The sequence below is a fragment of the Mauremys mutica genome, chromosome 3, assembly GCF_020497125.1.
Source record: "Mauremys mutica isolate MM-2020 ecotype Southern chromosome 3, ASM2049712v1, whole genome shotgun sequence".
Lineage (NCBI taxonomy): Eukaryota > Metazoa > Chordata > Testudines > Geoemydidae > Mauremys > Mauremys mutica.
Window position 1 is genome coordinate 17,681,834 of NC_059074.1, and position 16,444 is coordinate 17,698,277.

General features: G+C 45.1%; 1 protein-coding gene across 2 annotated transcripts in view; it reads right to left on the minus strand.

Moving 5' to 3' along the window:
* PLA2G7 (phospholipase A2 group VII) overlaps positions 1-9,826 on the minus strand; it is a 37,381-nt gene extending 27,555 nt beyond the window's left edge. The window contains exon 1 of one of the 2 annotated variants that reach the window (XM_045010388.1): positions 9,258-9,826. In XM_045010388.1, coding sequence (XP_044866323.1) covers positions 9,258-9,807 — 550 coding nt within the window. In that variant the 5' untranslated portion in view covers positions 9,808-9,826. The remainder of the gene's footprint in view (positions 1-9,257) is intronic. The other variant, XM_045010389.1, reaches the window with a different exon arrangement.
* Positions 9,827-16,444: the final 6,618 nt, after the last annotated feature.

Here is a 16,444-nt window from a genome sequence, read left to right on the forward strand (position 1 = left end):
TTTAAGAACGCTGGATAGAGATCCTGAAGGTGTTTGTCTCTGAGAGATTGGAGCAAACTCAGTTGTATCTTAGAGCTTGGCTGTAGACAACGGATCATGTGATGTGGCCTGGATGAAAGCTGGAGGATGTAGATAAGTATAGTGGTCAGTAGGTTTCCAGTATAGGGTGGTGACTGTGATGGGTTGGATCACAGAAATCCCCTTGGGGCTGCCAACTGATGTACCAAGACTGCTTCTGCGGCTGCTTCCCCTGACAGCTTGGGACTCCAGAGCCTTGCCTGGCTGTGTCAGACACACTTGCCAGCCACAAACACAGACCCAGGTCTGAATCACATCCCACAAACTGCAAGCTTAATTGAAAGCAGCTTAAGAAGTGTCCCTGTCTTTAACACTCAGATTCCCAACTCCCAATGGGGTCCAAACCCCAAATAAATCCGTTTTACCCTGTAAACTCCTAAATTGCTTGCCCTTTATAACACTGATAGAGAGAGATGCACAGCTGTTTTAATTATGCATACTCTGGGTTAAATACAGTAATATGTAAAAAGTGATTTTATTAAATACAGAAAGTAGGATTTAAGTGGTTCTAAGTAGTAACAGACAGAACAAAGTGAATTACCAAGTAAAATAAAACATGCAAGTCTATGCCTAATACAGTGAGAAAACTGAATACAGATAAAACCTCACCCTCAGAGGTGTACCAATAAGCTTCCTTTTACAGACTAGTCTCCTTCTACTCTGGGTCCAGCAATCACACCCTCTGTGGTTGCTGTCCCTTGTTCCAGTTTCTTTCAGGTATCCTTTGGGGTGGAGAGGCTGTCTCTTGAGTCAGCTGAAGACCACAATGGGAGGGGTCTCTCTCAGGCTTAAATAGACTTTCTCTTGTGAGTGGAGGCCCCCTCATCTCTCCTATGCAAAGTCCAGCTCTAAGATGGAGTTTTGAAGTCACATGGGCAAGTCACATGTCCATGCATGACACAGTTTTTACAGGCAGCAGCCATTGCCCACATGCAATCTTGAATGGCTCCAGGAAGGTTTCTTATGTGGATTGGAGCCTTCCAAGATCCATTGTTCATTAAGAGTTTCTTGACTGAACACTTAATTTGCACATTCCTTTCTCAAGAAGCTGACCAAATGCTTTACTAAGGCTAATTAAATATCAAGCAAGTACACAGCCAATATTCATAACTTTGAATACAAAAATGTTACAAGTATACAAATAGGATGAATAGATTGAGTAGATCATAACCTTTACAGAGACTTGTTACATGGCATATGTAGCATAAAACATATTCCAGTTATGTCATATATACATTCATAAGCATATGTCCATAAAGCCTTCTGGGGTGCAACGTCACAGTGGTGTTTGTGACCATCACTTATTAGCACTCTAGTGTCTAGGAAGTGGATCTCTTGTGTGGACTGGTCCAGGCTGAGGTTGATGGTGGGGTGGAAATTATTGAAATACTGGTGGAATTCCTTATGGGCCTCCTTCCCATGGGTCAAGATGAAGGTGTCATCAATGTAGTGCAAGTAGAGTAGAGGCATTAGGAGATGAGAGCTGAGGAAGCGTTGTTCTAAGTCAGCCATAAAAATGTTGTCATACTGTGGAGCCATGTGGGTACCCACAGCAGTCCCGCTGACTTGAAGGTATAAATTGTCCCCAAATCTGAAATGGTTGTGGGTGAGGACAAAGTCACAAAGTTCAGCCACCAGGTTTATTGTGACATTATCGGGGATGCTATTCCTGCTTGTAGTCCATCTTTGTGTGGAACGTTAGTGCAGTGAGCTTCTGCATCCATAGTGGCCAGGATGTTGTTTTCTGGAAGATCACTGATGGATTGTAGCTTCCTCAGGAAGTCAGTGGTTTCTCGAAGATAGCTGGGAGTGCTGGTAGCGTAGGGCCTGAGGAGAGAGTCTATGTAGTCAGATAATCCTGCTGTCAGAGTGCCAGTGCCTGAGATGAAGAGGCGTCCAGGATTCCCAGGTTTATGGATTTTGGGTAGCAGATAGAGCCCCAACCAGGTGTATTCTAGGGGTGTGTCAGTGTAGATTTGTTCCTGAGCATCTTCAGTGAGTTTTTTAAGCAGATGATGTAGTTTCTTTTGATAATCCTCAGTGGGGTCCACGGGTAATGGCCTGTAGAATGTGTGGTGTCAGAGAGTTGTCTAGAAGCCTCTTGTTCATATTCCGACCTATTCATGATGACTAAAGCGCCTCCTTTGTCAGCCTTTTTTATATCAGAGTTGTTTCTGAGGCTGTGGATGGCGTTGTGTTCTGCACGGCTGAGGTTATAGGGCAAGTGATGCTGCTTTTCCACAATTTCAGCCCGTGCACATTGGCGGAAGCACTCTATGTAGAAGTCCGGTCTGTTGTTTAGACCTTCAGGAGGAGTCCACGCAGAATCCTTCTTTTTGTAGCGTTGGTAGGAAGATTTCTGTGGGTCAGTGTGCTGTTCAGTGGTGTGTTGGAAATATTCCTTGAGTCGGAGACGTCGAAAGTAGGTTTCTAGGTCACTGCAGAACTGTATCATGTTTGGGGGGCGGGGAGAGGGAGAAAGAGAGGCCCTGAGATAGGATAGACTCTTCTGCTGGGCTAGGAGTATAGCTGGATAGATTAACAATATTGTTGAGTGAGTTAAGAGAACCACTGTTGTGGCCCCTTGTGGCATGTAGGAGCTTAGATAGTTTTAATGTCCTTTTTCCTCTGGAGAGAAGCAAAGTGTGTGTTGTAAATGGCTTGTCTAGTTTTTGTAAAGTCCAGCCATGAGGAAATTTGTGTGGAAGATTGTTTCACTACAAAACTGATTTTTCCTCCCTTGGTATTCTACTGTTAATTGAATTGTCTTGTTAGACTGACCTCCCACTTGTTAAGGCAACTCCTATCTTTTCATGTACTACGTATATATACCTGCTACTGTATTTTCCACTCTATGCATCTGATGAAGTGGGTTCTAGCCCACAAAAGCTTATGCCCAAATAAATTTGTTAGTCTCTAAGGTGCCACAAGGACGCCTCGTTGTTTTTAACTATGAGTTGAGTATCTTTGATATATCCACATACCCAGTAAGCTCCAGAGTTGAACCAAAAGCTCTCATTTTTACACCACTGACTTATGAATGTTGCAAACTGATGGTTAAACTGGACATTGAAATGAGTAAAACTGTTGACAATAATTCTAGTCTTAAATCTGCTTTGAAATCTGCTATGAACTGCCTAGTTAAATTTTTCTTTCTCAGAGGGGAACTGAGCAAACCAAAATTAATAAGTGAAACTGTAGCCATGCTAGAAAAGGGCACATGTGGTTTTAGACATAATAATTGTAAGTCTTTCTTTGAAATTTCATACATATCATTAAATGTGCCAGCAGACTCTATTCTTTATCTTCCTTCTGGATGGTTGTAAAAACAGAAGTTTACAATGAAACCACAGAGAGTTAAATGGATGCCAATTTCAATTTGCAGAAGTGTGTGTGTGTGTACCTGCACCTGCAGTGTGTGCACTAATTTAAATAAACTATCATAAATGGCAAGGGAGCAAACTAGATTTTCAAACTTCTTTCCATTTTAATCAAGATATTAGTAAAACAAATTTTTTTAAAATCCTTAAGTGAAAAATGTGTATTTTTAGGATTCCAACAGAGGTGGGGAGATTAGGAAACTGTTGAAAGTATAATAATCTGCTTTAACTAAAGTACTTCCCTAAGAAACTGAAAAATCTCTCCCACGGTGAATGACTGTTGTGATTATTGTAAACAGGGAACTAAAACTTAGGAAGGAATTGGTCTTCCAAAGCCCTTTATATGGTAGGAATTGTGTTGTCCCTCTGGCTGAGAGACCAAACAGTCTGGATTTTGTACGTCTCCAGCGTGGTTAAAATGCAGCTCTGATCACACTTTACAAATGTATTTGGGGGATTTAAAAAAAAACAACATATACTTGCAGTTCACATTTAGCTGCATATCACTAATTATACCATTGCTCTAGTGCTCTGTTGTCTTCTGTTGCTCAACTGGAGCTAACCCCTCCTTTCTAGTACAAAGAAAAGGGTCCAGTGAATCTTGAGGACCTCCCTGCCTCAAACATAGAAGGCCTGAGTGTGCATGACTGAGGTTTGTTCAGAAACACCCATTCATTTGGTGCTGATGAATCACCCTTTCTCTTCTTGGTGGCAGGGAGCTGTAGTTGCCAGAACCCTACTTATAGGTGGAATGGCGCAACTGTGCTATAACAGGTGTCGGCAACCTTTCAGAAGTGGGTGGGCCGAGTCTTCATTTATTCACTCTAATTTAAGGTTTCACATGCCAGTAATACATTTTAATGTTTTAGAAGGTCTCTTTCTATAAGTCTATAATATATAACTAAACTATTGTTGTATGTAAAGTAAGGTTTTTAAAATGTTTAAGAAGCTTCATTTAAAATTAAATTAAAATGCAGAGCCCCCCGGACAGGTGGCCAGGACCCAGGCAGTGTGAGTGCCACTGAAAATCAGCTTGTGTGCCACCTTTGGCACCTGTGCTATAGGTTGCCTATCCCTGTGCTACAAGGTCTACCCGAGCAACTCCTGGTGATGCCCTGGAGAATTGTAGGTGTCTATCTGAGGGGCACTGAAAGATGATGTGGTACTTCAGTGGTCACAGTAGGTTGGGAGGAGCTTCTCAATCAGCCTGAATCCCACAGAAAAAAACCCTTATGTCATCTTACAACACCTTTCTGTGGCTGAGTTAGTAATAAAATGGGGGACTGGAAATGCTTTGATGGCATTTGTGGGCACCAGTCTGTTTCATTATCATCCTACTACTTCTTTGTACCTTTATTCTAAGCACTCCTGCAAATGTGTTATTTATTAATCCTATTTTATAGATGGAGAAACTGAAGCAGGGAGACTAACTCCCCAATGTTGTAGCCAGTTAAATTAATCTGAGGTGCAATTATTTCTAACTGGTTTTCCCAGAAAGACTGAGTGTTATGTGGGAATGGTACTCTGGTCCCTTAGCAGCTGCTTCAGAAAGTAAAGGCCCCAAACTTTGTTTCAGGATATCCTGCCACTTATCTGCCTGTGCTCAGGGCATACATTTCGCACATTACGTATCTGAAGGTAGATGAGCCCCCAACTCTAACTCTTCTTTGGATCATATGTATGGGCATAGGCCAAAAACTGCACTATATAAATGTGTGATGGAGAATGTCTTCTAGCTCCAACCCGGCCCCTCAAAAAAACAAACAAACAAACAAAAAAAACCCACTATGCACAACAGCAACATACCAAAATATCAGTTACTAGTCAAGGGAAATGGTAACAAACCAGTAAACTTCAAGCACTGTTTGCAAGGGTTTTCTGTATGTGAACCAATCATGTTGACACTTAAATAAAAGGAGAGTAAGTTTGTGGCACTGCAGAGGAAGAGATATGTAGTTAAAGGAAATTAGTGAGCAAAAAAAACAAACCAACCACCACCTTGATTTGATCAGCGCTTCCTTTCAGTGTGTTCAAAGGTGCTAGACCAGGGGTTCTCAAACTGGGGGTTGGGACCCCTCAGGGGATCGCATGGTCATTACATGGGGGGCCGTGAGCTGTCAACCTCCACCCCAAATCCCACTTGCCTCCAGCATTTATAATGGTGTTAAATGCACTAAAAAGTGTGTTTAATTTATTAGGGGGGTCATACTCGGAGGCTTGCAATGTGAAAGGGGTCACCAGGAAAAAAGTTTGACACCCACTGTGCTAGACTTTGCATTATGCTGGCAGGAGCCTTTCTTTGGCAATGTTTGACTGAAGTGACACTTTGTTATAGGCTTCTCCTAGTTTAATGCTCTGTTGCAAACATGTAATCCCCTCCATTACATGTGGGCCTGAAGTTAGGAGGAATAGTGAGTGTACAGCTGTATAATATAGAGCAACGTGTCTGCAGCTAAATGCCATGCAGCAGAGCATCAGGCAAGAAGAGGAATTAGTGGAGTAAGTGCAGAAAGGAGAGAGCTGGGGAATAGCAGGGAAGGAATGTCAATTGGCATGAGACACAGGAGGAACCAGAGTGCTGCTTATCACATAATTTTCCATGTTAACCACTCCTGCAATTTCACTGGTGGCAAACCACTCCCCACCCATATGGAGGGCCTCAGGGAAATGGTCACAAGAGCCCCTGGGAAAGGAGCAGAGAGAAGTCAGGGAGGCCTCTCCTTTATGTACTCAAGACATATAGAAAGGTAACTCTTCATTTCTAAACTCCCCAGGGCTAGATTCAAAGCTAGAGTGAATCAGCTGAGGGTCTGGCCTCACTTGGCCACTTAAGGCTTCATCTTGTAGTTCTCTCCTATGTAAAACTCCCCTAGGTTCCAGTGAGAATTACATCTATGTCAGAGCGGCAGGATCAGGCCCTAGATGATTATCTTTAGATGCTCCCTGGCCTGTTTGTTTTTATGATGTATGTGAGCTACTCAGTTTGTTATGGACAGTCATCAGTGTCAGTGAGTGACCCTGACCACAAGGAAGTTTATAAACACAGGCTGCAGTGGTGCAATACTGGGACGGGCCCATGCATGACATTAACTTGCTCCAAAGTCTGTTACACAAATGAATGAGTTCCCCAGTTCCTGAGATCTTTAAAGTGTATGACCCACCTCAAATGGAGGATGCAAAAAGCCTCAGTGAAGGAAGCTGGAAACAAGAATTTCATTCTGAAACAGCGTATAAGAATGCATGCCAAACTTTATTACAGCACGGCATGAGTCAGCACTGCTAATGTCGGTGCTGAGTTAAGATTGCATATATGAAAGAGAAAGGTAAATGTGGGGCTAAGGTAACTGACATCCATGCAAATTAATTTGTGAGCAGCCCCATCTCCCACCCACCCCCCAGTAAATGGAAACTTCTCACACTTTATGGTGGTAGGACTGGAAAGTTAATCTCTTTAATCAAACTCTGTCAGTTTTTCTGACCTTGGCCCTGTCTATAACCTCTGCTCAGCATGTTGTGTTATTAGGAAGGCTGAGGGGGAGGAGGAGTTGAGTCAGATTAAATATTTACTAATGGATGAGTGGGTGAATCAGACTGAGGGAGCCTGAGGACAAAAAATGTCCTTAAGCCAAAGGCTTTCGTACTGCAGGGACCATGCACAACTGAGTGAAATACGAAAGGGCTGCTCTGGGCACCAAGTCTGGTAAACGATAAGTCTTTGCACTTCTATAGCAACTTCTAGCTGAAGTTTGAAAGCATCTTACACAAAGTGACTAAATTAAGCCTGAGTACGTCTTTAGCTGCCATCACTGTAGCATCAAACTCCACAAGGAAAAGCAAAGAAGTAATGGTATCCCCATTGTACAGATGGGAAAATGGGGCTCTGAAAGGCGGTGACTTGCCCAGGGTCATACTGTAGATCTTTGCCAAATCCAGGAATTAAACGTGTAACTCCCAGTTGGGAGCATTTACTTGGAAAGCATCTTTCTGCCCCTCGGAAGCAGTTTCTGCCCCTCACCCTTTCTTTACAGTTGTAGCAAAATATAACTCCTCCTGTGGCACAAGTGTTCCTTACATTAATGCCTCTTGGTCTTTAATAGAAAAATACCCAACTGGCAGCTTGTAGAAAGGCTGGCGAGATACCGATCTAATCTAACACATTGACTCTAGTATTTCTAAGGCACCTTATGCATGGTACCTAGTGACCCCGCTCTTTGCCTTGGGGCAGAATGGCAAACTCTTCACCCCTCACAAAACTGAATAATAATATAGTATAAAATAGCTGTTGACTCTTCTGCTTGTTTAATGACTAACTTTCCAACACAGATGATGCTAATAGGCCCAAATGATGTGTTCTAAATAACTCTTACAACTTCTTTCTGCTTTGGGAGCCTTGTAGCCCACGTTCCAGGCACTGATGGGAATAAAGAACAATCATAATAATGCATCTTCTGCTTACCCTCACATGGTCCACTGTTTCAATGTTAATAAGACACAACAGAGGGCCAGATTCTGAGCTGCTGTAAATCAGCCTAGCTCTGCTGAGGATCTGCCACCACAGCCATAAAACTACGTCATTACCCTCCTTCAAATTGCTCCTTAAAACTCTCTTTTGCCGTGATGTCTATTTAAATCTGACAATGGCTTGGCAGCTGACCTGCTGACACCACTGCCTATCATGCTGACCAATATTGTCTCATTGTTTCCTTGTGTTCCCCACCCCCAGCCATTTACATCCTTCTACTAAAAGAATGAGGAATACTTGTGGAACCTTAGAGACTAACATTTATTTGGGCATAAGCTTTCATGGACTAAAACCCACTTCATCGGATGCACACAGTGGAAAATACAGTAGGAAGATCTATATACACCGAGAACATGAAAAAATGGGCGTTGCCATGCCAACTGTAATGAGACTAATTGATTCAAACTAATCCTTCTGCTGTCTCTTGTCTAACACTTAGAACAAAAAGACAAGCTTCCAATCTGTGTTTGTACAGTGCCTAGCACAACGGGGTCCTGATCCATGAGTGATGTTCACAGGCACTATGGTACTACAAATAATATCATAACTGCTGTAAATCCAGCTGACACCGTAGCCGCTGTTTCTACCTCAGCAACTGCATGGAAACTGCTCACATGCCAGTGCCATGTAGGGTACGGTACAAGCTGCTTTGTGCAAAGTTTTGGTGACAATGTAAAGTCCCTGGATTCCCAGGCTCGCTCCCTCTTCATACACCCCAGAACAAAGTAGTTTCCCCTGGCTCGGGGATGCCTTCATCCACTCTTCCTCCAACTCTCTCTGTATATACACCAGATACAAGCCATGCCACCTATTCACCCTCCCAGTCCTACAGGGAGGACTCTCCCCCTCCCCCAGCAGGTAGGGCACAAACAATGGGGGTAGCTGGGGGGGAGATGGTGGCACACTGAACCGAGAAGCCCCGGTGAATCAGGCTGCAAAACGCTTTTGATTTGTCTGCTGGACTAGCCCTGTGGGATTTAGCAAGATGCTAGTCTGTGCAGGGGAGGGGGGCGAAATGCCAGTCTCGGGGGGGCATCGGAGCTGGGGGCCATGCCACTCTGGGTGGCAGGAGGAGGCGAGGCGATAGTCTGGGTGGAAGGGGCTGGCACAAGACTCAGTCTCTGGGCAGAGGGGGGATGTGGGGCAGGCTGGACTGAGACAGAGGAGCGAGGGCAGCTAGAAACACTGGGCTTAGCCCAGAGCCCCTTATAGACCCCCCCGGCCGCCTCCTCCCTCCGGGACTTTTCTCTTTGTCTTCCTTCCCCCCCGCCCCTTACCTCCTGCGAGGGGTCCCCGGGGGCGGCCCCCAGGCTCTCCTGGCTGCCGCTGTCCTGGCGCCCCGAGCCGGCCAACGCGCTCGCCGGCTGCTGCTTCTCTGTGTGTCGGGCTCTGCCGCGCTCGCCCCGGGAGGGCGGGACTTGCCACCCTCCTTCCAGAGCGGGAGCTTTTCCTCCCGGGCAGCGGCCCCCCCCGGGCCTGGAGCGCCAGTGACGGGCCTCGCCGTGAGGCCGCCGTGTGTTTACAGGCGGTTGTGTAACCGCGCCCACCCCGGGGGCAGGAACTCAGGCACCCACAGCCCGGCTGGGGCTCATTTCTGTGCCGCGGCTGTAGCCCCGCGGCTGTTTTACAGACCGTCCCAAGGGATCCACCAGCCCCCCTTGCACCCGGGCAGCTGAGCAGAGGTGCTGGGACTAGGGCTCTGCCGGTGCTGCCACACCCCCCGGCTTGAAGTGGTTTCCATCCTATGCAGCAGTGGGTCTCACGCTTTTTTTTTTTCCCCCCACGGACCAGTTGAAAATTGCGGAGGGTCTTGGTGGACCACTTCATGATCTTTCCAAATGTTGTTTGTACCCTTAGCTAACTGTTGTAACGCGCTTGGGATAAAAGCACTGTATAAAAACAATAATAATTAACTTTTTTTGTCCTACAGATAAAAGCACACAACTCGTATTTTAATATCAGTAGTCTTACCTTTCTTATGTGATGGATGTCCCCTCTCCCCCACCGCAGCAGCCCCCGAGCTGGGGCTGGGAAGGGGGGGGTCTCTCCCCCACTGCAGCAGCCCCCGAGCTGGGGCTGGGAAGAAGGGGGGGGTCTCTCCCCTGCCACAGCAGCCACAGAGCTGGGGCTGGGAAGGAGTGGGGGGGTCTCTCCTCCACCGCAGAAGCCCCCGAGCTGAGGCTGGGAAGAAGGGGGGGGAGTCTCTCCCCCACCACAGCAGCCCCCGAGCTGAGGCTGGGAAGGCGGGGGGTCTCTCCCCTGCCACAGCAGCCCCCGAGCTGAGGCTGGGAAGGAGTGGGGGGGTCTCTCCCCCCGCCACAGCAGCCCCCCGAGCTGAGGCTGGGAAGGAGGGCTGTCTCACCCCTGCAGCCACAGCCCTGGAGCTGGGGAAAGTCGCCTGTTTCTCTGGCCGCTGCCGCCCTGCACATCCCAAATTCCCTCCACCCCCTCTTCTCTCCCCACTGCCCCCTCCCACCTACCCCCCAATTCCCCCCAAGGCCACCACCTCACCTTACATGTGCGTCTTCTCCAGAGTCCAGACACCTCATTAGTGGAGCCACACCTGCGCAGCTCCACTAATTAGGTGGGTGGCTCTTCATTCTCTCGTGTGCAGCTGCCCAGGTGTGCACCTTAGAGGGAACTATCTGCGGACCACCTAAATGGCGCTCACAGACCACTGGTGGTCCACGTACCAAAGTTTGAGAACTTTTGATATACACGGTTTACAGTTCGGTGCAATGGCTCTCAGTACCCTCCCCCACCAAATTGTTCCAGCACCCCTGTGTTGTACCACACATGAGTAGGATCTAGCTCTGACACTGAAAGCCCCTTGTAGCAGTGACTTTGAGCCAAATTCTGCTCTCACCTGCAGGGATGCTGAAACAATTTCTATCATGGGGGTGCTGAGAGCCATTGAATCGAACTGTAAACCCTGCATATGAGGGAAACCACTTCAAGCCAGGGGGTGTGGCATGTGAGGAGGGGAGAGTGAGAGCTCTGCAGAGTGAATGTCACATATCTCTGCTTCCCTCAAGGATAGGAGAGGATGCGGCTGCCCAGTGCATGTATGAATATCACGAGGTGTGAACTGGACAGAAAGTGTGAATATCACTAGGTGTGAACTGGCTGAAATCTGAATGACATTTTTGTTTGAAAATGGGAATGAAGTTTGCGAACATTTTCTCTGCCCCTGTTTTTTGACCCGCTGTAGTGCTAAATGAAGGCTGGATCCAACAGAGCATATCGTTTGTATGGTAGAATTTAATGTCGGTAAAAGGTCAGCCCTGGAGACGTGTGTTTATTCAAGAAACAGGTTCAGCAAGGACAGTAGCAGGGTTGGAGAGGTAGGGGAGGGGAATATAATACATGTGACATCAGTGCTGCTGAAACCCTGAAACCAATGACACTTTTGTGACTTCCTATGGCAGCGACATATGACTTTTTTTAGATGCACCCATTGTCTCTGTTGTGCTTAAGAAACACTTAGATCTTATCTAGCACTTTTCATCGGTAGTTCTCAAAGTGTTTTACAAAGGCAGTCAGTATCACTATCCCCATTTTATATATGGGGAAACTCATATGAAGGAACCATATGGACATAGTGGAGTCCAAATAACTGTGTTGATTCACTTTCTACAACATGTGCAGCCTAGCTACATAAACACACCCTACTCTGACAAGGTTGGGTTCTGGTGGCTTCTGAAACACAGAAGACAGCAAGGGCCATTAGAAAAGTGGTTCCCAATCTTTTTGAGCTCAGGACCCATTTGTAAACCTTGATGGCATGTCGTGACCCAGAGACCCTCCATGATGCCCCCAGACCTGTTTTTCCCCTGCAAACCCCCCCCCCCCACCTCCAGGGCTGGGAGCTAAGATTCCAGATGCTCTGGCCAGATGTGAACAGCTGGGTAACTCTCCACTGGCAGTTGGGCTGATCTGAGAACCCACCCTCAAAATACAAAGCCCTCCATATGCCCATGGGGGGGGTCACAAGGCAAGGGTGAGGTGGGGATTTGGGGCCTAATCTTATTGACTTTGATTTTACCCTGTCATCTTTTCTCTGTCCCTTTCAGTTGGTGTAAAGCTCGGCTGAGCTGTGAAAGTCTGTTCATATCAGGGATTGTTATCAGAAAGGCCATTCGCCTATAAAGGATATTACCTCACCCACCTCATCTCTCTAATTAGCAGGGCCAATGGTGGGGGGGGGCAAGACAGCAATTTGGCCTTGGCCTCAAACTCAAAGTGGGCCTCAAATTTAAACACTTGTTAAATTTTTGGCATTTGATAAGTTTCACAACCTGATTTTATGCGCATCCCTATCGGACCAAAATGTGACACACTCTCTCAGCTTAGAGCTGCAGATTTAAGCAAATAAGAAATGTGATTTGGTAAAAGACATACTTTTTTTTATCAGAGGGGTAGCTGAGTTAGTCTGGATCTGTTAGTCTTTAAGGTGCCACAGGACTCTTTATAATTTTTTTTTGTTAACTGATATAGATTTTGCCATATTAAAGAGTTAAAAATGTTCATTAATTTTAATAAAAATATATCAGTTCTGATGGCACAAAATCAGACTGTCATGAACGTGTCCTCTCAGATCAGCTGATTATATAAACAAACCACTACTACTTTGTCGGATGCAAATACCCACTTCGTCGGACTTGCATCCGACGAAGTGGGTATTCACCCACGAAAGCTCATGCTGCAAAACGTCTATAAGGTGCCACAGGATTCTTTGCTGCTTTTACAGATCCAGACTAACACGGCTACCCCTCTGATACTTGAAACCACTACTAGTGGCTGGTGCTGGATCAAATGCATGTTGAAATGTAGAGAATTGTTACATTTTAATGTCTTTATAGTTTTATGTCTAGGTGACTAAGGAATTATTTATGTGTGAGAATTCCTCATTATTATCGTCATATGGTAGCTAAAAGAGGTGACTGGTTGGTTGGTTGAGTCCTAGCTTGGTAGCTTGGTCACCATCATAGGCGTTTGTAGTCTATAGGCCCAGATTCAAGGTGAAAATTTGTGAGGACAATCTTGTACAGTGAGTTTAATGAGGACACACGTTTGAAATTTTTGGACAATATCCCTCGGTCTGTATCCATGTCTGTGTTTACTATATATATGTCATCCCTTTGTCTTCAGCTCAGCCTGTTATATTATACCTTGCGTGCTTGAGTTTTGATTCAGTGATAAGGTTAATAATCTGTCTGACTGTTTCATTTTGTGTTCTTCATTAGTATTTCTTCATTTTAAATCTTTTCAGCATTTGTGTACATGTTTACAGTTGATGATTTCAAGTGTAGATAAGCTGCTTATTTACAGCAGAATATTTCAAGTGTAGGTAGGCTACATATTGACCAGATAGATCACTATGAAGAGGAGATTTGAAAGTGGTGCAAGCAAGAGACGGCGAAAACAACTGAGTGAAGCTCAGAGCTCAAAGCCAATAACTTCATTTCTCAAACCACTGGAAAACACACCTTACCCAACAAACAATGCTACAGATAATGAAAACTCCGCAACTGCAACAGGTGATATTTCAATGCCAATACCTGAACATGAGGACAGTAGTCAAGAAGGAGATGTGCCAACAGTAACAGATGCAGCAGAAGATCCTGTGTACAATCAAGAAACTCAACAGCAACAGGAAGATGAAGATCTTATGCAGCAAGAGCAATTTGTGAGTATTACAGGTTTGACTGTGACTGACATTGGCATTATTGACAAGAGCAATGATGCCCAAAAGCAATCTTTTCTTCAAATTAGTTGTTTTGAAATTCCGAGTAACATTCCACGAGATGCTGATAATCATGCTTTCCCTACTCGTCTGCTGACAAAACTCTTCCAAATGGTGAGACCTGCACTAGAAACTGGTTATGCTGGAGTATGGAAATGCAATCTCTGTACTGTGCACCCTGCTTCATTTTGAACAAAAGTGTTGCAAATGCATCAGTTCTCTCTGATCAATCAGGATGGAGCATCAACAGAGGTTGGAGGAAGTTGAAAGACTTAGTACCATCACATGAGAGTTCAACGTCACACAAAGAAAACTACGTGGCTTGGAAATCAGCCAGTAGGACAGTGTCAGATGAAAGTTCAGTTGAGAATTTACTCTTGACTGAACTCTCTACAGAAACTAATGACTGGAAAAAACTTCTTGAGTGCATCCTGAATGTCATCCTTTTTCTTTCTGAGCAGGGATTGGCTTTCTTTGGTTCCAGTCAACGTATTGGTGATCATGCAAATGGAAACTTTCTAGGCATAGTTGATCTCCTCAGCAAATATGACTCACTTTTATTGGAGCATGTTAAACGTGTTCAAGAATCACAAGAAAGTCAAAAGTGCATGCAAGTCCATTATCTCTCCACACGCATACAAAATGAGTTTATTGAACTATGTGTGTGACATTTGTACAAAAACCAATTCTTGATGAGATTCGAGATGCCAAGTGTTTTTCAATCATTGTTGATGCCACTCCAGATTGTTTTTACAAGGAACAGACTACAATGGTTATTCGATATGTTAAGATTGTAGACAGCTCAAAAGTTTCAACTGAAGAAAGGTTTATTTTGTTTGATAATTTCACGAGAAAAGCTGGAAAAGAAATTGCTGCCTGAGTACCTGCAATTCTAGAAGGTTTTAAGTTAGATTTTCAAGTTTGCATGGGTCAAGCCTGTGACGATGGATCTAATATGGCTGTGAGGTACAAAGGTGTACAAGCAGTTCTGCTCGAGCATAATTCAAATTGTATTTTCTCCAGCTGTGCAAACCACCCACTAAACCTTGTAGGTGATGACTGTGCTGAATCATGCAAGGAGGCAATGACTTACTTTGGAACTGTTCAACAATTGTACAATCTCTTCAGTAGCAGTCCACAAAGGTGGGAAATCTGAAGCAGTAGCTTCCTATCCAAAACTAGGTGGATTGATGGTGTTCAACCAGTTGCACAGCATTTGAATTCGGTGAGAAAGGCTTTAAATGAGCTTGAATCTCTCAATCTCACTGCACAGGCTCAAACTGAACTTCAGTCTATTCAGAAGCACATGTCCAATGATGTCACCCTTGTGGATGAAGTTACTTATGATGATCCACCAAACTAATCTGGTAATTGAAGCATGCAGTGCTAAACTTGATGTTGAGAGAGATAACACTGAAATTCTTATCAATGATATTCAACAGATTCATGAACAATGAGATGCAATCCTAACTGAGTCCAAATTAGTAGCACAGAATATTGGCATTTCATCTGAGTTCTCCACCAATCGCAACTTACCTACTGAATCCAATGCTGAGCAGCATTATAGGTCAATGTCTTCCTTGTCATCATTGACTCTATTCAATCAGGTCTTACACGTCAATATGAGTCACTGCGACTGATTTGTACCCTTTTTGGGTTTCTTTGGCAGTTCAACAGACTGAGTAATGAAGATCTACTTTCTGCAGCTGAACAATTTCAGCAACAGTACAACAAAGAAATCTCAAAAGATCTCAGTGATGAGGTCATCTTCCTCAAACAAATATATTCCATGAACTTTATATTGGATTGCAAGCCAAAGGAATTGCTTCAGGAAATACTTGAACTTGGACTCTCTGGGGTGTTTCCCAATATCACAATTGCACTGCGTATTTTTGTCAGTTTGCCTGCTTGAGGTGGCTTGAGGTGAACGCACTTTCAATGTGTTGAATCAGGTAAAGAACTATCACCGTTCAACTATGGGACAAGAGCATTTCAATGGGCTCGCCATGCTTAATATCAACTGTGACACTGCATGAAAGCTACATTTTTCTTCAATAATGAGTGCATTTGCACAGAAAAAGGCCAGAAAAGCATTTATAAAATAAAAAAAAATTCAAATTATGTCTCACTCTTTTTTTGGTGCCTTATTTTGTTTTTATGTGTTGTCATTTTTTATTTTTATGATGACTAGGGGCCTCCAAAGCTGGAAGTGGCCCGGGCCTCTCAGGACTTCTGAAAGGGCCTGCTGGTTAGCCCCTTCTGTCGGTTCTCTGACCGTGGAACCAATCCTTCTAAGGCTGTGGAGGAGTGCGTGTGCTCCCTCCCAGCAGTGGGGTGGTCCATTCACAACGGTGCTGAGTGAATTGGACATTTTGGCCAACAATTCTTTCCTGGGCTGATGTCAGAGATCCCCTGACAACTCATCTCCCAGTTTTCAACTTACATCCCCCTGTTAACTCACGCCCCAACTGCCTTGGTCTGTCCCACACTGACTGGTTTCCTCCCTACTGGCTTTGCTCTGTGAAGTGTGTGTGTGGAGGAGATGGGGGAGGCAGGGGCGGCTCTAGCCATTTTGCTGCCCCAAGCAGGGCGGCATGCTGCGGGGGGGCGCTCTGCCGGTCGCCGGTCCCGCGGCTCCGGTGGACTCCTGCAGACGTGCCTGCGGATGCTCCACCGAAGCTGCGGGACCAGCGGACCCTCCACAGGCATGTCTGCAGG